The sequence below is a fragment of the Rhinopithecus roxellana genome, chromosome 8 (assembly GCF_007565055.1).
Source record: "Rhinopithecus roxellana isolate Shanxi Qingling chromosome 8, ASM756505v1, whole genome shotgun sequence".
NCBI lineage: Eukaryota > Metazoa > Chordata > Mammalia > Primates > Cercopithecidae > Rhinopithecus > Rhinopithecus roxellana.
The window spans coordinates 96,360,723-96,384,109 of NC_044556.1; the positions used below are offsets into that span (position 1 = coordinate 96,360,723).

Sequence of the window (23,387 nt, forward strand, 5' to 3'; positions counted from 1 at the left end):
TGAATCTTGAGGATGGTTCCTAAGACCCCTACCAAATCCAGCAGCACTCTCTGCTTCTAGGTATTAAGATTCTCAGGGAAGGTTTCCGACATGCTTAGTAGCCCTGAAGGAGGCAGATCTTTGTAAATGCATTTGCTGTCCTGGGAAACAAGATGGTGTTAAGATAAGGAAGTTCCGTTTCTCTTGCAGTTATATCTCAAGGCAGAGCCTCCTGATTAATACACCTGGCTTACAACTCACTATTTTGGCTTAAACAGAAATGTCGGTGCTTCCAAAGCTTTCACTAAGGATACCTTCTTTGAAAAAAAGTTTCTTTTATTTTAAAACAAGCAAACAAACTCTCTTCAACAGCTCCCATTATTTATTTATTTATTTAGCTTTCTCTGAAGGCTTAACAAATAAAACAGATAAAATTAGAAATTGGGGTAGGGTTGACAGTAAAAACCCTTTTCCTCCTACCAGGGGATCTCTGCAGAATAAGGCCTAAAGCCCACTGGTTTGAGAGAACATACTCCAGCAAGGTACTTTCAAAGCAGGGGAAAAACTAGAAGTGGTGTAATACGCTCGATGCTTCCTGCAGAGACTATGCCGTCCTGTGTGACCGTAACATATAAACATCACATACCAGGAGGACATGATCATTTAAATAGACAGCAATGTTGTCCTTCAGTCTAGGCAGTGGGTGTGTCCCAAGGCCAGTGTGAGGGCCCGGGAGACAGGAATCTGTATATTTCTTACCTTTCTGCCTCTCATGATGTGAGCACCTTGCTCTGCTAAGTGTCCACTGAAGAAAGAGCCACTTCTCCTAAAGCTGGAAGAAAGTGAGGCCCTGTGGGTTGTATTGCAATCAGATATGTTGGACTTACTGTGGTATATCTTCCTGAGGAATTTCCTAGGAAATTTTGACTATACTTGGTGCATAAACACACACACACACACACACACACACACACACACACACACACCCCTCAGAAAATGTGCCTGTACTGTTCAATAACTTAGATATTAAACTAGGAGCCAGGGATCTGGGATCACTGACCAGTGGTGGTGGTCACTCATTGTAATGTCTTTGTTGCACTTCCCAGCCTCATGGCCATAGCACCCTGCATGGGTAGGAGCTCCCCTCCCTGAGACAAATCTGGGCATTAGCACTTTAGTGAGCTTCAAAAGTCTCATCAGTTAACTCCCTAACTAGATACCAGTGAAGATGCACTTCTTGCTAACATTTTGCAATCGTTTTATCCACTCATGTGAGGTTCTGTGTAGGGACAACCCATGTAAGCCCACTGTTTTAGCTACTATGGCTGCATCAAAATCACCACAAACTTAGTGATTTAAAAGAACTATTTAGGATATTTGTGGATCTGTAGATCAGAAGTTGGGGTGGGGCACAGTGAGGAGGGTGTCTCTGCTCCACAATGTCTGGGTGTTAGCTGAATGACTTGAAGACAGGGGCTGGGACCATCTGAAGGTTCGGTCCTTCCCAAGTCTGACTATTGACTAGGGCTTTAGGTGAGGCTCTCATCCAGATGTCTATAAACAGCCCGCCCATAGCTTGGGCTTCCTCACAACATGGAGGCTGGGTTCCAGGGTGGGTGATCTGAAAAGACATGTCACCTTTTATGACCTGACTTTGCAAGTCAGGCAGTGTCACCTTCACTATGTTCTATACATTGAAGGAATTTCAAGGGCCATCCAGGTTTAATAGGAGAAGTAATAAACTCTGTTTCTTGATGGTGGAGAGGCAATGTTCCAGAAAAGTGTGTTGCTATGACCACAGCTACACTCTGCCATAACTGGGCATGGTATGGAAATGGCCAAGGAAGTTTTGCCTAGTCCCTGATTTATGGGCTAGTAGGCAGGACCTGGGCAACTTTGCACAGCTGATACTCATGGTGCTTTTTTTTTTTTTGAGATGGAGTCTCCTCTGTTGCTAGGCCAGAGTGCAGTGGTGCAATCTTGGCTCACTGCAACCTCCGCCTCCTGGGTTGAAGCAATTCTCCTACCTCAGCCTTCTGAGTAGCCGGGACTACAGGTGTGAGCCACCACACCCAGCTAATTTTTGTATTATTAGCAGAGATAGCGTTTCACTGTGTTGGCCAGGATGGTCTCTCTTGACCTTGTGATCCGCCTGCCTCAGCCTCCCAAAGTGCTGGGATTACAAGCGCGAGCCACCACACCCAGCCAATACCCATAGTTCTGATCCCACCCTGCTCTCTCTGGACAGACAGATTTCTTTGGACAGAACAGAATTTTTCATCAGATTGATAGAAACATATTAATCTACCCTCTCATCAGCTGTCAATTCTCAGTTTAGGTCTAAACTAATTCTATTCCCAAGATTCCAAGTGAGAGCATTATAGTAAAGTAATACATCTCTTAAGTCATATCCACCTGGTTCACGTTCAATATCCTCTCAGTTGAGAATCACAAGCTGTCAGACCAACAAGTAGTGGTTCCTGCACAAGCCTGAGAGAGGTCCTGTAACTGCCTTGGAAAACCAGCCCCACAAAAGAATGCCAGTCAGATCTTCTGTTAGCTAACAAGGTGACTTGAGCTCTCTGGATTTGTTCCCTTATGCTATATTCTTTGTTTTTTAATCACTAAAAAAACTAAAAAAAAATTCAGGTAAATTTCTTCCTTTTTCGTTATGTTTGAATTAGAGTTTTTGGTAACTTTTTTCCAAATTTTAGAGATGTTAAAGGTTCAGGCAAGTATAAAGAAGAAAATAAAAACTTCCTGTAATACTGCCCCACAAAATAATAATTATAAATATTTTAATGCTTTGCCTATTTGAGTTATTTCATCATTAAATGCTCTTTTATTAAAAATGACTTTAATGGCTAAATTCAAATCTAATGTACCAGAACTTATTTTAACTATTCCCTTTATTGTTGGGCAGTTATTTCCTCTTTCCCATACTTATAATGCCATCATTTTTGCATGAAAAATCTTTTATTTCTATTTGATATATATGTGATAGGCATTCTTCCATGCTTATTACAAGGGCTTAATAAAAGTTATTTCAATTTAAATGAACAAATTATTTCTTTTTGATAGATTCCAGGAAGGGAAATTATTGGGTCCTAAGATACGAACAATTTAAAACGCTTGTTATGTGGTCTGAAATTGCTTTCCAAAATTTATGCCATTACTATCAATCTGCACATAATTTAAAAAGGAAAACAAGCAGGAATTATATGTTTGGGGGAGAAATGTAAAACTGTATTTTAAATTTGTTTAATTTAGCTTTGATTTCATATTTGTTGTAGCCGTAAGATGAAGATTGAGTCATTTGATTTCATTTAAGGGTGTTTTAAATTCCTTGGTTTTCTGTTCTGAGTCTATGCTTTTTCTCTCTTTAAGTGTGTTTTCAGTCATATATATTTTCCTGCTAACACTGTATTTTTCTCCTTCCTGTATGATTTGTGGTTTCATGACTGTCAATCATTTTTTCCCAGATGTTCTTTTTCTTGGTGTCTCATTTATTTCATATGTGATGACGGTGTTACTCATTATCCAGTTCCTACACTTGCGTGTAATCTACCCTCAATTTCACATCTTTGACTGATAATTTTATTTTGGGATCAGGAAAAAAAAAATATATATATATATATATGTATGTATGTATCCTTGATTTTTATGTATTTGCTGTGTTATCACCACTGTTATGGTCAATTTCAAGTAAACTTTCCTGGGTGCTTCACATTAAAGTTCCTTTAATTGTTTCCATATGTCCCCACAATTGTATGTTATTGCCACTAGATTTCTTTTCTATGTACACTTACTTGCAGTAAATGTATATAGCTCATTCTGTAGCTTGTAGCTCATTCTTCAATATACTAGACTTCTCCAATATTTACAATAGTTATTTGCAGTTCCCATTAGCACTATTTTATTCTAATGTAGTTGGCCATTGGCATGTAAATTTTAAAGCTAATATAGCAAAAGTCAAATTATATACCTGAATTTAATTGTTATTTGTGTATCCTGATTATAATATTATATAACGCATAATCTCCAAAGACCTTTAAACAGGGACTATTATCGCACACCTGGGCATTTTGTTATTATTGTCTGGTATTCACTGTAGCTTTTGTAGTAACCTTGTAGTTTAAGCTGAATACATATCTTAATAGTTTACCTTATGCATTTTTGTTTTTTTGAGACGGAATCTTGCTCTGTTGTGCAGGCTGGAGTGCAGTGGTGCGATCTCAGCTCACTGCAATCTCCGCTTCCTGGGGTCAAGTGATTCTTCTGCTTCAGCCTCTTGAGTAGCTAGGATTACAGGCACCCACCACCATGCCCAGCTAATTTTTGTATTTTTAGTAGAGATGGGAGTTTCACCATGTTGGCCAGGCTGGTCTCAAACTCCTGACCTCATGATTCACCCACCTCAGCCTCCCAAAGTGCTGGGATTACAGCTACGAGCCACTGCGTCTACCTGCAAAATTTTTTTAGTGTATCTTCTAAGCTTTTCACTCTTAGTTGAGGAAATATTACCTTTACATTTAAGTTTTATTTCTGAGCTCATTTCTTGCTTCTCCCCCTGCTTTATTCTAAGAATCTCTGTCTTCTGTTCTCATTTTCTTAACCTTGTTTATTGTTTTCCTTTACAAGTCTGTGGCCTCCTACATGCCCAGCATTCAACTTGGGGCCCTGGGATGAATGATGAACCCATGGCCCTTACCCACAGGGAGCTTACCTCACTTGAGTGGACACAGCACTTATCAGAATGATTGCCCTACAAGGTGAAATTATTATTTGGGGCCTTTGAAGGAAAGGTTGGGTTTCAGAGAAGAATGGGAAAGAGTGCATGGGCAAAAAGAACAGCATGAGAGAAGGCAAACAGGTTAGTCTGGCTGGCAAAGCTTAGCTTGCCTTTAGGGGAGTAGAGGGGATACAGCTGAACCATGGGCTTTGTGCCAGGTCATATGAAGGCAGAGTTTAGACTCTGCTCTGTGGTGGTTTTGTGCAGGAAAGTGACATAAAGAAGGCCCTTTTCTGGCTCATAGAAATAAGTTTGAAGGGAAAACATGAGAGAAGGAAGGAGCTCTAAGACTCAACTGTTCATTCCTTAAATCAATCAATACTACCTGCCTGTCATGTGCCAGATACTATGCCAGGGACTCTAGGACCAGCAGCAAGCAAGACATCATCATCCTGCTCTTATGGGGCTTAAGCTCCCATGTATGGTGGTGGTAGCAGCAGCTGTATGTGCAATATACACCTCATGGCACTTACATTCTAGCATTCAGAGACTGTGGTCAGTGTATAAACAAATGTTCAGTGCCCTAGTCAATTCCTGTGTCCTTAAAGGAATATTCCCTTTGTCCTTACAGGTTAGCCCAGTTGCTCCTGTGACCCCTCTCCCCACTTTTTTTAGAATCCCTATTAAATTTTGAATTTGCCCATTGATACAGCTGGAAGATTCAGAGTTTCTGTTTGATAAATCCGCTTTGGGACTTGACATACTGGAAGCAGCACTTTGAAATGACCAGACAAGGGAGGTAGCCTGTGGAACTATGTAGACAAAGCTCATTCTTTGGTCATAACTTGAAATCAGTTCACAACTTCTCAAGTTTGATCCCCGGGGGAGACACAGGCCCTAGCACAATTCTGACTGAGGTGCAGAAACTGGGAGAGCTCTTTCCAGGAAGCTTCCCTTTGTGTGCTGTCTGTGTTCACGGCTCTAACCAGTGATCTTGTTTCCCCCACCCCTCTTGCCAGGAATCTTACATCCTTTCTGCAGAACTTGGAGAAAAGTGTGAAGACATAGGCAAGAAGCTATTGTACTTGGAAGAGCAACTTCACACAGCAATCCACAGTCACGATGAAGATCTCATTCATATCCTTTTCATCTTGCAGATTAAGCAAGACAAAGTTATTTTATAAAAGAACGTCTTTAAAGGGTAGTTATGCCTCAGAAGATGGCAACAAATAGATGCTGCTGTTATTTATAGTGCAGAGCACCTCAGATCTCTGAGATTATCAGGTATGAAACATTTTCTCTCTAGTTTTCAGTAAGCAATTCAGTATTTTTTTTTCTTTTTTTTTTTTTCTTGAGATAGAGTCTCGCTTTTGATGCCCAGGCTGGAGTGCAATGGTGTGATCTCAGCTCACTGCAACCTCCACCTCCTGGGTTCAAGCGATTCTCCTGCCTCAGCCTCCTGAGTAGCTGGGATTACAGGCGCCCACCAGCATGCCCAGCTAATTTTTTTGTATTTTTAGTAGAGACGGGGTTTCACCATGTTTGACAGGCTGATCTAGAACTCCTGACCTCAAGTCATCCACCCGCCTTGGCCTCCCAAAGTGCTGGGATTACAGGCTTGAGCCACCACATCCGGCTGCAATTCAGTATTTTTAATTGCTAAACCCAACCGCTAACAATTAAGTTCAGACATGCACACAAGGAAGCCAAAGCAAAATGCAGTTTCCAGTGGGTGTAAAGCCGGCTCTGTGTGGCCCTGGTGGAAGAAAACAGTTGACTGGCTCATTTTCCTATGAGCTTTTTCAATACCAAGTGTCCTAAATCCACCTCTGAGTTTCTTTATCTAGCAACTCTACTTAGTAATGGGCAGTAAGTAACAAAACAAACAGGACTTTGGATTATTTCCTTTCAACTTCTAACCATGTACATACACATGGTTGAACTCAGTTTAGTCCTTTCTGGTTCCCAGTGATAGAATTTCTTGCATCAGACTTAACATCCTTGGTGTTAACCTATAAACACCTTCCTCAAAACTAGCTGCTAGTGAGCAAGATGGCTTGAGAACATACTGGCTTAGGTATGCATCCATATGAAGCACTCTGTTCTATCTTGATCTGTAGACACAGTTTGTCACTGGTTAGTTCTGCTGAGAGCAAACGAATGGGTACACAGTGGGTGAAGGGATATGCAGCCCTATATCTTTTCAGTTATTTAATCACAAGTTGACACTTCTGTAGCCAAAAACACTTCCCTATTCATCTTTCTATTCAGTAGAATGTCTTTTATTAGATGCATTTGTGAGAAATTTAGCTATTTTGGTCTTTGCTTGTCATTGCTGTCTTACTTTTTAGAATTCCAGTTTTTACCATACTTTATGGGCTGTGTGTGTGTGTGTGTGTGTGTGTGTGTGTGTGTGTGTAAGTAGCTTTGAATGGCCAAGGATTAATCTTAGTCACAAATACTCAGATCTGCGACTTAACGATAGATCCAATGCTACGCTTCCTTCCTTGCTATAACTTTATATTTTGACCTTGTTTATTAAGCTGAGCAGAAAATTTATTCAAGTTAATCAGCAACGATTTTCACATTGCTTTAGGTAAATTTTGAAAAGCAGATACTCTGTTCTTCATAATTTCCTGCCTCTTAAGAATCTTGTATTTAAGCTATTATCAGAAAGTTTCCCAAAGAAACATAGAAACATAGAATAAGGATGGTGTTTTTATTTATTCCATGTTCATGGGGTCACAAATCTTTGAGCACATCTAAGGTGGTATGGCTCCCAGCAAATGGGCAGATGATGAGGCACAGAGGAGCAACCCACTGCAGAGAGTCAGTGGATATGAAGGAGTTCCTGTTCCCCAGCCCACCAAATGGGCAGTTCCTGAGTAGGAGGTACCTCTGTCTTCAGGTAGCAGTTCTAAGGGCTACAGTCAGGGTTCTGTGCTGGTCTCTTGTTGTGAAATTTTCTAAAAGGTTAGTTTGATTCTGGGGAATTGGATCGTATTTTTACTAGAGCTGGGAGGCAGGTCTAGCAAAGACCCCTGAGAATAAAAGGGGTTAAGCAGTGTTTAAACAAGATCCTTTTAGTTTTTCCACAGCTGATCCAAGCCAGATTTAGTAGCAGTGGGATCATGGATAAGTGATAATGCCTCTTTAAGCATTAGGGTTCCCATCTGTAACGTCAGGATAACATACACCTCTAAGGTTTTTATGGGGGTTCAATAAGGCCATATTCACAATGTACGTTTAACGTAGCCAGGGGTAAGTGCATGATTTTAGGTAGAAAAGTGTTATCCAAGTCCATTTGTCTCATAGTTCTTAGTAAGTTAGTCACAAGCTCCAAGAACATCCCATTTATGCACAAAAAGTTTCAAGGTAGATTGATTCAACTATTTGGTAATAAACACTTAAAGAAATCAATCAGTAGCTCCACAATAGCTTAGATGAAAAGTCATTTAATTCTGATAAAACGTCTACAAATAGGGATTATTATCCCTACTTGACAGTTGAAAAAAAGCAAGACTTGACAGTCGAAAAATAAGAACGACTTGGCTGGCACAAGGTCATTTCTGATGAGTAGCAGAACTTTCCAGCCACAAGCCCCGTGGGCCTATTTGGCCCATCAGAAAGCAGCTATTGCCTATACGTAAATGGACAGGTCTGTTCCATGGAACACACAATTACTTTAAAATTTTAAGCTATAATAAAAGTATTTTACTGATGTTACATTTTTTGAGAATTTCGCTGATCTCTGCTGTGATAAGCAGAGAAGCACTGGTTTAGGTACTGAAGTCAGCTCTCTCCCTCCCTCCAATAAAATCTACACAATGATATGGAGTTCAATCCAGACTTTTCTTCAAATTCCAGTCTTTTGTTCTGTCACTGATTGAGAATAAATACACAGAAGGTGTCTTTGAATTCATACAAAGAGGCACTTAAATTTGAGTGGAACATTACACCGTAAGATAGAAAGACATGTTTACAAGGCTCTACGGAGGCTCCCCTACACAAACAAAAGCCGTTGTTTCAAATGAGAGCTTCTCTAGAGATTCAGAGAGGCTGCCAGAATCCTACAGCCAAACTCTGACTGGTTTATATGTCCATGTTTGATCAAAGATACAGTGCTGAGTGTGGCTGAAAGAAACAGCTTGTTGTAAGCGATACAGAAGGACTGCACAGTGAGTGCAGTATTTTGTTTGATTCCATTAAGCATGCTGCCAGAGCCTACTGTGCATGTGAGGTAGAGGGTACCCAATTAATCTAAGTCCACATTGGAATGTGATTAATGTAAGCCCACATTGGACGTCCACGTCTGAAAGACTCAAGCCACAGATGCTACCATGGATATTTATTCTTTGTGTGGAAAACACTTAGTTTTTGCATAAACCATACGTGTGCGTAAGGACTATTAGTGTGGCATCAACAGAGGCTAGGGGTGGGCAGTGGGACTGAGTTTCCAAATAGGTCCTTGTGGCCTCCTAATTTAATATTCATGTTATGGGCAGCCTACTGGGTGTCTCCTACTTTTATCAAGAAGACACTGATTGACAAATCCAAGGAGGGAGAGGAAACAGCCCATGCCTCTTCATCGTCCTGACAGGCTCACCAAATTACATGTAGCATGACCAAATAACAACACAAACCCATCAGCTACTGTGGCAGCGAGTGTCTGAAAACAGTCTGCACCATTAATTGGGAGAGCTGGCGGTGGAGAGGTGGCTCACGCCTAGTGCCTGAGAAGGGGACAGGAGGTGTGACTTCACAGCCAGTCAAGCTGGGACTTCCAGGAGCAGTAGAGTGAATCTCTAGTGCATTTTCACAGTCATCTGGGGTCCTAATTAGCAGTTATGTTTTGAAAAACATTTTGATTGTGTGCAGTGTCTCCTCCATGCTCAAAATGTTGTAACCAAAAACCTTCCAAATTAAGGGGGATTTTTAAGCAGGAATTTTCTCATTTTCTTCCTCCTTCAATTTCTACAACACACTTTCAAAGGAAAAGAAGTACACTTGTGATATGTACATTTTTGGCATATTTTAAAGCCCTCAGGGTAGCTCTGCCTGCCCCTCAGTCATAGACGAAGTAGAGACACTCTGGTTCTGTTTGCAGTTGTATTTACATTCATGTCTGGGAAGCCCTTGTGGAATTCTATTTCTCTGCTTATTTGGAGTGCATGGTGCCCAATTGATTAGTTTTGGTGGTGCTCGACGGCATGCTCTAAATACATCCAGGCTTGTGCGCAAACACCACAGCTCTGTAGGACCCTGGTTTAGTTCAACTTTCAAATTTTTAGCTTGAACAGACCAAGGTAACAGGAATTATGGGAAATTGTCCTGCCTCCTTGGAGATGTTTTCCACTTCTAGAGCTGAGGGGCTGGAAGAGGGATCATGTGGATCATGGAGCTCCACTCACATAGTTTATAGATAAAAACAATCCAGAGCCTGGCCGGGTGTGGTGGCTTACACCTTAATCCCAGCACTTTGGGAGGCTGAGATGGGTGGATTGCTTGAGACCAGAAGTTCGAGACCAGCCTAGGCAACATGGCAAAATCCTATCTCTATTAAAAATACAACAATTAACTGGGCGTGATGGTGCGCACCTGTAGTCCCAGCTACTCCAGAGGCATGAAAATTGCTTGAACCCAGGAGGTGGAGGTCGCAGTGAGCTGAGATTGCACACCACTACACTCCACCCTGAGCAACAAAGTAAGACACTGCCAAAGAAGGAGGGTGGGAAGGAAGGAAGGAAAGAGGGGGAGACAAGGGAAAGAGAGAGAGAGAACAGGAAGGAAGGAAGGGAGGGAGGAAGGGAGGGAGGGAATTCCTTCCTTCCTTCCTTCCGTCCTTCCCAAGGGAAGGAAGGAGGAGGAAGGAGGGAAGAAGAAGAAGAAGAGGAAGAAGAAGAAGGAAGGAGAAGAAAGAAAGAAAAAGAAAGAAGAAAGAAAAGAAAGGAAGAAAAAGAGAAAGAAAGAAAAGAAAGAGAAAGGAGGGAGGGAAGGAGGGGAAAGGAAAGGAAAAGGAAAAGAGGAAAGAAAAGGGGAGAGAAGGGAGAGGGAAAGGAGAAGGAAGGGAAGAGAAGGGAAGGGAGAAGAGACAAGGGAAAGGAGAAGGGAAGGGAAGGGAAAAGGGAAAGAAGGGAAGGGAGAAAAAGGGAAGAAAAGAAGGAAAGGAAAAGAAAGAAAACCCAGAGCCTAAGATGGCAGTATCTAAAGCTTTGTGAGTGGTGGGCTGGTGCAGATATAGTAGTCACAGTTCTTTCCTTAGGCTCTCACTTGGCTTTGAAACGGGACAAGGAAGAGTTGGAGCCCTACAGTGAGTGGGGAAGGGCAAGGGTGTAGACACAGGGCTGTCCTGCTTCTGGCTAAGCACGAGGTGGGCTTGGCACAAGATAGGCAACACAGAGTTTCCGTGTACAAGTATCAAATTCTTTGAATCAAGTCTTGGGTATAGTCAAGGTTTTCCTCTTTTTTCTTAAAAGACTGCGATCCTCGTGGCTTTTCCATGAGGATCTCCAGTACTAAATTCTCCAGCACTATGGGCTGTAGTGGCTACCCAGGAAGGAATGGTGGTAAGAAGAAATAATGTAGCATAGGAGCAGCACTTTCAAATGATAAGAGGGTCCCTTATCCAAAATGCTTGGGACTAGAAGTGTTTTGAAGTTCTGATTTTTTCAGATGATGGAATATTTGCATTATACTTACTAGTTGAGCACACCAAATCCAAAAATCCAAAATCTGAAATGTTCCAATGAGCATTTCCTTTGAACATCACGTCAGTGCTCAGAAGGTTTTGGATTTTGGAGTATTTCAAATTTTGGATTTGGGGATTTGGGATGCTCAACTTGTACTATTGTTTCTTTTTGAATCAAACTAGGTCAGATGAACCGAAGACCTAAGTTTGACTAAGCCATTGAAATGCTCACTTGGACATTTCATTGACAGTAAGACACTCAATTGTTTTCTTATAAAAACAGAAGACTCCAGCTAAAGAATTCCAGAATCTTTTGCAAATGGTGCCCCAAATCACAATATTGCCTTATCATCTATTCCTGAATGCAGGTGTCCTGCTGTCTTACTCCTTTGCTAATTGCAAACACAGACATTTTTAGCAAGTTACATACTTACCTGCCATGTGGCTAGTCTATTCCAGGGAGGTAAAGAATGGGCTTGGGTTCCAAAGGTGTTTTAAAGATGTTAGGATGTTCATCCCTGTGACGTTGTTATAAAGAATCTGCTAATTTTCTTAGATACCACGGGTACTTGGTGATATATCTGTTATGGGGGGCAGATACTTAGCAACTCAGGTCCCTAAGGCACAGGGCTCATAAGAATTATTCTGCTTTTTTGAGGCCTATTCTTGCAGTTAGGTGCAGTTAGCACCTTTATTCTAGTTTTGGGATTTGCCTAAAATTTCAATAGTTTTGGAATTTTCCTAAAATTTCAATTTGCCTAAAATTCCAATTGTTTTTCAGTTCTTTGACAAAAATTAAGGTCAAGGTCAAGTGTCTCAATGGGCTTCAACTATGAGCTTATTGGATTAGTGATCAGAAAATCTGATTATAGCTACTACTTAGCCTTAAGATCTTGCTTAGATATATCAAATGAGATAGCTTATTTTTCTGTAAGTCAGTGAGAAAATGTTGCAAAATATTTTTTAAAAATATATGGTTCAGTATGAATGCCAGACTTTTATCTATTTTCTACTTAGCATCTTCTCTTGGCTAATAAGCTTGTCCAACTTATCCTGTCTAAAATCCAATTCCTTCCCTCCTCTACCAAAAACACCAAACGCTCATTCCTAGTCCTCTCCTTCTTAATAAAATACAGATGTGTTTTGTGTTTTTCTAATTATTTGCTCAGATAAAAAATCAGGGAGTCCTTCTTGATGGCTTTTCCGTTTTCCATGTCCCACATCCAGTCTGTCACCATATGCTCTTGATTGTATCTGCAAAACACATCCAGAATCTAGCCACCTCTCCTACCTCCACTGCCACTACCCTGGTCAAGCCATGATTGTTTCTTGCCTGAACGATTGCAGTGGTCTCCTAATTGGTCACTCTCTGCTTCTACCCTTACCCCCTTTAATCCATTTTCAGCACAGCAGCCAAACTGACATGTCACCCCTCTGCTCCAGGTCCTCCCACAGCTCCTCCCATCTCACTGTGAACACAGCACAGCTGGACATACTATCAACATGGCGCCTGTTTACTGTCTGCTGCTCTCGTAGGTATTTATGCCATCCATGATAGCAGTGACTTTGATTCACTCCTGTACTGCTGTGTCCATAACATTTGTTAACACACAGTGGAAACTCAGGAAACATTTGAATGTTTGAATGAATGAAAGAAAGAATGAGGACCTCTCTCTGCACTTTCATTTCTCCCAACTGCTTAACAGGGAAATGTTTCCAGTGATTTATTTTATAAACATATTGATTTAAATATGAAAGCAATGCATTTCCATTGTGAATATCACAGAAGTATGGAAAATAAAAAAGCTGTTTCCCTCCCATTGCCTCTACCTGGAGATCACTACTTTGTCCTCCTGAAGCCCTTTTCTAGACCTATAAATGGCTTATCTCAATAGTCTTTGTTTGCAAAATTAGGATCATTCCATACAAATTATTCTCGAATGTGCTTTCCCCCACCCCATTGTGCATTTTTCCCTGGGCACTCTTCCATTCCAGTACATCCAAAATGCTTTGTAACTCACACTTTGTAAGGGATCATAGAGGCAGGTTGGTTAGAGAGAAGTACTTTGCAAATAAAATATTATTTTAATTATTATTTTAATGATTTTTCCCCCCACAGGCTCATTAAATGAGGTTTCTAGGATTTCTGATGTCCAACCCTGCTTTGACAGAGCCTAAGGTATTTGTTACATCTGTTATATTAAGAAATAAACTTTAAATCTCATGACGACTCACAAAAGACAGTATACTCTCTAGGCCGGGCGCGGTGGCTCAAGCCTGTAATCCCAGCACTTTGGGAGGCCGAGACGGGTGGATCACGAGGTCAGGAGATCGAGACCATCCTGGCTAACACGGTGAAACCCCGTCTCTACTAAAAATACCAAAAAAAAATTAGCCGGGCGTGGTGGCGGGTGCCTGTAGTCCCAGCTACTCCGGATGCTGAGGCAGAATGGCGTGAACCCAAGAGGCGGAGCTTGCAGTGAGCCGAGATCGCACCACTGCACTCCAGTCTGGGCCACAGAGTGAGACTCCGTCTCAAAAAAAAAAAAAAAAAAAAAAAAAAGACACTATACTCTCACAAGGAAAAAATATTTCTTGGAACCCTAACCCTGTAAGGAAGGTACGAGATTCAGTATTTTACCAGTAGAATAATTAAGCATTCAATGATTTGCCGAGCTCACCATAGCTAGGGAATTACCTCCTCAAATGCTGGTTTTCTGACCCCTATCTGTGTTAGTGATTGTTGTATGAGGGGCTGATGTGTTAATTTAGTTATAGACTAACTTCGTCTTTTGCTTTTGAAACTTCTCACTCCTTACTTTTAACCTTTTCAGTGTGTTCTGCCAGTGCCAGAAGTTTTATGAGTTTTTAAAGAAACATCACATTTTGATTCACGTTCTCTCTCTAAAAACCTTTGTCATCATTTAGCACATTACAAATAGCGGCATGTAGTCCCAGGCTACATGTCAAAGGTAATTAAATCTCAGGAGTTTGTCAGGATTCATAAACTGCTTAAGTTCCATGCCTGCTCTTCATAGTTGTAGCATAACTTTGTGATTAAATTCCAGTTTGGTATTCAGTCTGGGACCACTTACGCTTTTGCTTGTATGAAGTCGTATATGTTTTCACTAAAGATTAGCAGAGCTATGCAAGAAATGGAAGCAACCAAAGCCTCTTTAAAAAAAAAAAAAAAGAAAGAAAAAGAAAGGCGAATATTGGATTCTTTCCTCCCTTGGGCCCCCTCCTACCCACCTCCCATTTTCCTCAAGTTCAAATGCAAGGAGAGAACCCTAGTAGTAAATGCATGTAAATTAAACAAATGATAGAGTCTAGTGAAGCTTCAAGAAGGTGAAAAACTGCCAGAACTTTGCAGGGTGGTTCGGCACATTTGCTTAGAAGAGATTCGTTTGCATAATTCCCAGGATCCTCTGAAGTTCCTTGTTGAAAAAAGAAAGGAGGCCGGGCATGGTGGCTCATGCCTGTAATCCCAGCACTTTGGGAAGCCGAGGCAGGCAGATTGCCTGAAGTCAGGGATTCGAGACCAGCATGGTCAACCTGGTGAAACCCCATTTCTACTAAAAATACAAAAATTAGCATGGTGGCAGACATCTATAATCCCAGCTACTTGGGAGGCTGAGGCAGGAGAATCACTTGAACCCCGGAGACGGAGGTTGCAGTGAGCCGAGATCACACCATTGCACTCTAGCCTGGGTTACAAGTGCAAAACTCTGTCTCAAAAAAGAAAAAAAAAAAAAAAGAAGAAGAAAAAGAAAGGGAACGCTTTCCACAGTGGTTTGTAAGGGTGTCTTTTTCTCTTGTCGTTGCATTGACATTGCACTTTGGGAGAACCACATGGTAGTGTAGGTGGTCTGTAAATAGTCAGACTCCCTTTCCCAAAGCTCTCCATTCCCTCCGTGTCTGATCTAGTACTATTGGAGTGGTCTGGCTTCATGTGATGACTTCAGCATATTTAGGTGGTGTCAACATATTTCTACTTTCCCCCTTGGTCCCTGTTGGATGAAAATGGATCAGTTTGCTTGTTAAACCCAACTCTCACCCTGCATTTGCCTTAGAGTTGTTCTGACTACAAGTAAAAAGGGAAAGGATGAACTGGATGATGTGTGGACAGAAAAACCACTGTTGGTTAAACATTCCCCTGCTTGAACACCCGGACGAGAACCCATTTCTTAAGAGAACTACAGCCTTATCTGTTACTGTTTGCTAAGTTCTCTATGATTGTTTTCTCCATGTGAGAAATAACTTTATAGGTTAGAAAATGAAGAGCCCAACAGCTTCAGAAAAAAAAAGAACCAACGAACCAAACCGGAGAAAGCAGACTCTCTGCCCTTTGATGGACTCTATCTAGTCTTGAGTGCCCTTCCTAGTCACTGGGAATATACTAACAGGTAACAGCAGGTTAGACCTGGAGGGGTTTCAAAGTCATCATCTTAAGAGAAAACTGAGGCTTTAACTGGTTTGCATAGGGTGACAAGACTGGTTAATGGTGAACAGAGACCGTGTTAATAACTGAGTCTGGTCCAGTATGCCTCTCCCGACTTATGGTGACCCCAAATCCTGTATTTCTCGACGAGATTTTGATTTCAAGCATTCTACCCTTTCCACTGTCAAGAGTATTTGCATCTGACAGTTGCCCCGCCCCAACTTGGGGCTTAGCTGGAGTTATGGTTACGCCAACTGCATATCATTGAGCATCTAAGTTGGCCATCTGTCTCGGCTAAGAGCTGTCTCTTCCATTTCCTTTCTAAGACCTGACTTGAGATGGTCAATACCTCAGGCATTGTAGAAATTGCAGTCATTCTTAAAAGAAAAAGTATAAAATTTATATTAATATTTAATTCATCCAATTTGAAAGAACTTGAAACTGCAATTAGGTGGCAGTGCCCATCTGCTTCCAGTAGGCTCACGTGCTCATCAATCCCTTGGAGGCTGCAGAGGGCCACCATCACCTTCAAATGTGCTCCTTAACAACGTGCCCACAGTCTCTCAAGAGGGAGCTCCAGATGGTGAAGGAAACTCTGCAGGCCATGATCCTGCAACTGCAGCCGGCAAAGGAGGCAGGGGAAAGAGAAGCTGCAGCTTCCTGCGTGACAGCTGGTGTCCGGGAAGCATAAGCCTGAGGAGAGACGGGATGGGGGGGGAGGTGGGCCACCATGTCAACAGTTTGGACCCGGGGGGCTGCTATCCTCTCCCCCTGCATAACTAATGTGCCTGAATTAATTATGGAGATACAGAGCCTTGAGGTCTTTCATTGGAAAGGTGGCTCATGTTCATTCTCATGAGTCTGAAACTGAGGAGTCTGCAAATTGGAATATGGAGAGAGAGACGGATTTGCTGAATTTCCTTCCAAATGTCACTCAAAAATTTCTCTTCCATGTCATTCATGGGAATGTCTTGCACAGGATTTGAGAATATTTTCATCTCAGCCCCCATTAGAAGTTGGGGTGAATTCTGGAAAAATGTCTCTTTTCTCTGTAGCATTTGTCTTCTGCTGCAACTAAAATATTTCCTGATTCAAGATTCTATAAAAAGGAAACCAAGCATAAGACTCTGTCATCATACCTGTTACACGTTCCTACAGGTGCACGATCTAAGAGAGCTAATTAACCTCAGAGTCTGGAATTAACAGCTTTTCACCTTACTTCTCCTGTGATCTAATATTATCTTAGAAAAATTAATATGCAACTTCCAAAAGATATTTTGGTAAGACAACAGCCTCTCAGTGGTATACCACCTTTCAATTTTCCTTTTGTGGCAATGATTGCACCTGAAGAAAGGATCCCTGAGAGTCTGTGTTTCATCAGGAAATTTATGAAATTTACCCACAGTGAGGCTGTGGATGGATCAGGGAAAACCTGTATAAAATGTTTGAGCCTGTTCTGTTTTCCCGTGGAGCCTGTTTCACTCAATGCCAGGCAGTGCAGCATTTAGGAAAGCAGTGCAGTACTCAGTAAGGCAGTGCAGTACTCAGTAAGGCAGTGCAATACTCAGTAATAGTGCAGTACTCAGTAACACAGTGCAGTACTCATTAATACAGTACAATACTCAGTAAGGCAGTGAAGTACTCAGTAATACAATACAGTACTCAGGCAGTGCAGTACTCAGGGAGTGCAGTACTCAGTAAGGCAGTGCAGTACTCAGGAATACAGTGCAGTACTCAGTAAGGCAGTGCAGTACTCAGTAAGGCAGTGCAATACTCAGTAATACAGTGCAGTACTCTGTAACACAGTGAAGTACTCAGTAATACAGTACAGTACTCAGTAAGGCAGTGCAGTACTCAGTAACGCAGTGCAATACTCAGTAACGCAGTGCAGTACTCAGTAACAGTGCAGTACTCAGTAATATAGTACTGTACTCAGTAAGACAGTACAGTACTCAGTCAGGCAGTGCAAAACTCAGTAACACAGTGCAGTGCTCAGTAAGGCAGTGGAGTGCTCAGTAACACAGTGTAGTACTCAGTAGGACAGCACAGAACTCAGTGACACAGGGCAGTTAGTACTCAGTACTATGAGTACTGAGTACTTATATAGGCAATGTAGTCCTTAGTATATCAGTGCAGTACTCAATAATGCAAGGGCATTTCAGGCTCCTGCTGGGCTGCTTCTTTGGCCCAGCTGGGACTCCTATTGAGACAGCTGCAAAACAGGCTGATTTCAATTAGGCAGCACTTCCCAAAGTGCACTGAGGAAGGTGGCCCCAAGAGATGCTCTAAACAAAGGAGTCCCCTCTCCGGTCAAGTACCTTTGATAAATACACCATACCATAATATCTGCTTGGAGAACCACAACGCGCATTAGCATATTAGTCTGAGAAAACTTATAGTAAGTAAACTCACTTGATTTTATCTAACCTCAAACTTTCCAAGCTTAATGGATCGTGAATTTTTTTCATGTAACTCCTATTCATATGCCACAGATCTAGTATCGTACAGCACTGCATTCTCTGAGGAAGTGCAAGTCCAAACTCTGATTTACATCGCTGTAGAAACCACACTCACAGTTTTGCAGAGTGTTGAGCTTAATAACTACCTGCCACAGATCGGTAAATTTAATCCAGTGGTGGTTCTGTCTGTGCTTCTGTTCTCATATATGTGATTAGGGACAGTGATGTTCCTGCCTTCACTAGGATCCATGGATATGACACCATTTTTGTTATTTCCTGAAGTCACACTGGCATTTCCAGAAGGCATCTGGTGCTCTGCTCAGCCTTCCATGCTGTGCCACACTTCTGTCCTCAGTCAAGGAGATGGCCCTGCTGAAGCCAGCGGTTGGCTGGGGTCCAGGAAACAAACCAAAAGCACAATATGTGAATATGCTGATTGTGTTCCCTATGGCTTCATCTTGAGTAAAATACACTCTACATATTTTAATAATAAGTATAATTAGCTTGTTCCTGGACTTCACTTTTCAATGATGAACCAAATTCCTCAATTATTTATAATTGTGTCTACAGAAAATTATGAACTGGTCACATGGCACTTGGAGTCCTTGAATTAATTCCAGTGAAGCAAAACTTGGGAAGAGTCAGGATTGGCCACATTGCCAATAGCAAATTCCTACTTCGACATATGTCTTTTTAAAAAGCCTCCCAGACACAAGACATCTTAACCGTCACTAGCCCAAGTGTTTTGTATTACACAGACACCATCATGAAATAATTCTGTGAGGTCATGATGTATTTGAAAATTCTGCAAGTTAATAACTGCCTTGAATTATTTGAACCCCAAATAAGGGTTCCTTGGTACCTCTAGTAGATAGTGTGTTCATTTCCCTGCTGCAAATTTTGAAGTATTTGGGCAGGTGAGTAATGTTTAAACCATGTACTGTAACTCATCTGTTGTCTTGACTTGGTCTTAGAGTGTTATTCAGAAAGCCTGCTAAGGGCCAGAGTGCTTCCTCTGGCTACACCACCTCCTCAGGACAACCCCAGTGTCTTAAGCTACTTTGACCCTGGGAGACACAGGATTTGTATCCTCAATCATACTATAGAGCAGTTTTTGTCAGGGGAACATAAAAATATCCAAGAGAAGTTAAGGCTTAGATTTAAAAGCATCGAAACAACAACAATAAAAATTTATATTGGAGATAGCCAAGATCATAAGCAAAAGCACATATTGAAAATGATGAGTTAGAATCTGATGTGACTGGGATGTGGTGTGGGAGAATGTGTGGTATTATACTGTTTGCCTTGCTGGAATGCTGGCTTTCAAATGGTCACCCATTTTTCTTTCACTGGCCTGAGTTAGGACATGCTGTCTATCACAACAGTCCCAGTTCCATCCAACTTACTTTTTCTTTCTTTTTCTTTCTTTCTTTCTTTCTTGCTTGCTTGCTTGCTTGCTTGCTTGCTTGCTTGCTTTCTTGCTTGCTTTCTTGCTTGCTTTCTTGCTTTCTTGCTTTTTTGAGATGGAGTCTCACTCTGTCACCCAGGTTGGAGTGCAGTGGCCCCGCAATCTCAGCTCACTGCAACCTCCACCTCCTGGGTTCAAGCTATTCTACTGCCTCAGCCTCCCAAGTAGCTGGGATTACAGGCGCTCGTCACCAGGCCCAGCTGATTTTTGTATTTTGAGTAGAGACAGGGTTTCGCCATGTTGGCCAGGAGAATCTCAAACTCCTGACCTCAGGCGATCCACCCACCTTGGCCTCCTAAAGTGCTGAGATTATAGGCATGAGCCACTGCACCCGGCCAACTTTCTGAAATTTCAAAACTGAATTGATCCTTCTCCAAATTAGTGTGTAATATTGGGAACTTATCTTTCCCCGCAGTAAGGCTGGTTTCCCCCACCCCAGAAACATGTAAGGGTTGGTACCATGCTAAGCCCTTACCATGCTAAGCCCTTTATAGTCATATCCTATAATCCCTATATCAACCTTATAAGGATGGTGTTTGTAGATGATGCAACTGAGCCTTAAAAGGACTAATTCCCTTTTTCTAAGCCACAGAGCTGGTAAAATGGGGAGTAATAGTGACCCTAACAGTCACAGACAGGCAGCATGCTCTTAACCAGCACTCTTCCTAAAGTTCCTTTAATGTCCTTTTGAGATTTTGAACCATGGAACTTACTCGTTCACCTGGTTAAGAACACATGGGCACTGTGGAAATCTTGGCTGGGGAGTCAAAGAAACTGAGCCTGGGGCAAATGAGGCTTCCCACACTGCCAGGGGAGCCTCACTGTGAAGTCTAGGCTCAGACAGGCTTCAACAAACATATTCACCCCACCATCATCCTAACCTAACCATTCCCCAGTCATCTCAGGAACAACCACTCACAGCCTGACACTGGGCAGATTTTCTTGAAGATCCTCAACCAATTGGTGTTTTTCAGAAGTGTTCCAGTATTGTGAATTCCGTGTTGTGGAGAAAAGCAACCATGCATTTACTGGTCAAGGCCTTCTTGTATACGTAATTCAATACTTTTATTTTTAATATCCTCACCTTATCTGATCTTTGAATTTTGTCATATAATTTATTGCTTCATTAAGGTTACTTTTTGTTATAGAAAATAAAAGCTGATATCCAAGCCATGGTGCGCCTTGATGAGTTTTTGTCCTTTGAAGTATGAATGATAGAAAAATGTATCAGGTTTATTCATCTCATCTTTCTGTTACAGGATGATTAATTGTACAATTACTTACATTATACAAAACATTTATAATAAAGCCATGCTTTAGAATTGCATATGTGTTTACTTCCAGATATCAGTAAATCAGAAAATCATGAAATATTCTATTGCCAGACTCCTAGATTAAGGAAATTGAAAATAACATTACCACTAAGAGTTGGAAACATGACAAAGACACCCTTAATACCAATGAAAATATTTTACTGGAGATATTGGCTAATTTAGTTAGGCAAGAAAAATATAGAAGGGTTACAATTTGGAAAAGAAAAAATAAAGCTTTAATATTCACAGATGATGTTATTGTAAGCTTGAAAACCTAAGAGAATCAGTAGAAAAACTTTCACACAATTAACACAATCAAAATCAACACAACCAAAATCAACAGCCTTCATATGTGCAGACTATTGAAGATCGAGTATAAGAAAAGACCCCATTTTCAGTAGCAACATAAAGCAAGAGAAAATGGCTAAGAATACATTTATATAAGAAATGCGTAAGCCTTAGATGAAGGAAATTTTAAGATGAAGGACATGAGACAAGAATTGAATACATGGAAAGACACGTTAAGCTTTTGGATAGGAAGGCATCATAAATTTAAAAATTTCCAGCAGTCAATTTATAAATATTTCCTGATCCCAAATGGGACAATAGATGTCTATTAGCCCCCATATGCATTCTCCCATTCGTCCTTTTAGCCGTTCTGTGTCTAGAAACTTAAACTGCAGTGGTACATGTGTGCAGAATTGCAGGTGTGCATTTGTAGCATTGTTTGTAAGGACAAAAATGAGAAACAACTGACATTTTCATTTGCATAAATTGGAGGCTGGTTACATAAATTACTGTACATTCACAGTATGGAATGCTTTACAGTTGCTAAAAAAAATTTATGTACATATGTGCTTGTCACTGCAGAGCTATCACTGGAAAGGTATCCAGGCGACTTAGTGGAAAAAAAATAGGAAGAAGGTTTACTTTTCTGCTCTATACTCTTCTCTTAAACATTTGGTACTGTGTGCATATATTTACCTATTCAAAATAAAATCATTTCTTTAAGAAAAAAAAACATAATTAATGAGCCTGAGAGTAGGCCCTCAAGTAGGGCTGGGCACACAGGCTGTTGATGGTTGCCCAGGTCTCCTTGCTGCTCATGCAGGATTCATCTGCTCTTTATTTACCTACTGTGTGCCCAGCACTGTGCTAGGGTATGCACCTGATATTGGTGATAAAAAGGCAAGTATGACCTATGACATAATGTGATCAGACGATTTTAAGATGAGAAGGAAATTGATATGGTTAGGCTTTGTGTCCCCACCCAAATCTTACCTTGAATTATAATCCTCATAATCTCCATAATCTCCATGTGTCAAGTGAAAGACCAGGTGGAGGTAATTGAATCATGGGGGCAGTTTCCCCAATGCTGTTCTCATGATAGTGAGTTCTGATAAGATTTGATGGTTTTATAAGGGGCTCTTCCCCCTTCACACAGCACTTCTCCTTCTTGCCGCCTTGTGAAGAAGGTGCTTTGCTTCTCCTTTGCCTTCCACCAGGCCTTCCTGAGGCCTCCCCAGCCATGCTGAATTTTGAGTCAGTTAAACCTCTTTCCTTTATAAATTACCCAGTCTCGGGAAGCTCTTTATGGCAGTATGAAAATGGACTAATACAGAAATGAATGACTATCATTGAAACTTTTATCACTTTAAAGACAAGGGATCGATTTTGTTCTCACCATTTTCTTGAACAACGACATCTGGGGATTTAGTACTAAAAATTCAGCACTCTCTGAAACCCATATTCTCTCCCTTCTGGGTTAGGAAATAACATCAAGTCTCCTTACTTTGAGCCCTGTATCAAAGAGACCTGAGAGGTGATTGATTGTGTAGGCAGAATGGAGACTTGGGAAACGGAGTCACATTCTGCCCTTCATTGTCCCCCAGGAACTATTTATGCGCTCATTGTTTTATCCAATTTTAGGTGTGCTTTTAAATGTACATATTACATACACTCTTCCACTGTGGAAGACGCAATCACAAACACCAGCATGAAGAACAGCCCAGTTGACTTCCCTCATCTTCACAATAGGACAAAACAGCTTCTTGAATCCATTGGAAACAGAACCTTTACTACAGCGATGAGACCTTTTCCCATTGTCTATTTATTCATTCACTCAAGAAGCATTGGACTCCTACTCTAAAAATTGCCCTTCCTATAGTGGAATGAATTCAAGCTACAGAGGTTAAAAGGCTTAGTGAAAATTATCCAGCAAGCAGTAAGAATTTTGAATGTCAACTCCAGGGACTCTTGGTTTTAAATCCATACAATAAATCATTAAACAACACACAAACACACACA

The 23,387-nt window shown here is 41.2% G+C and overlaps 1 protein-coding gene across 5 annotated transcripts in view; it reads left to right on the forward strand.

Annotated features, from left to right (window-relative positions):
* The window catches only part of DISC1 (DISC1 scaffold protein), a 411,890-nt gene extending 392,076 nt beyond the window's left edge, over nucleotides 1-19,814 (forward strand). For 4 of the 5 annotated variants that reach the window (XM_030935640.1, XM_030935641.1, XM_010374059.2 and 1 more), the window contains 2 exons: nucleotides 5,731-5,848; nucleotides 16,398-19,814. In XM_030935640.1, coding sequence (XP_030791500.1) covers nucleotides 5,731-5,848; nucleotides 16,398-16,531 — 252 coding nt within the window. In that variant the 3' untranslated portion in view covers nucleotides 16,532-19,814. Of the gene's footprint in view, nucleotides 1-4,620; nucleotides 4,752-5,730; nucleotides 5,849-16,397 lie in introns of those variants that run through there. The other variant, XR_004058726.1, reaches the window with a different exon arrangement.
* The last annotated feature ends 3,573 nt before the right edge of the window (nucleotides 19,815-23,387 follow it).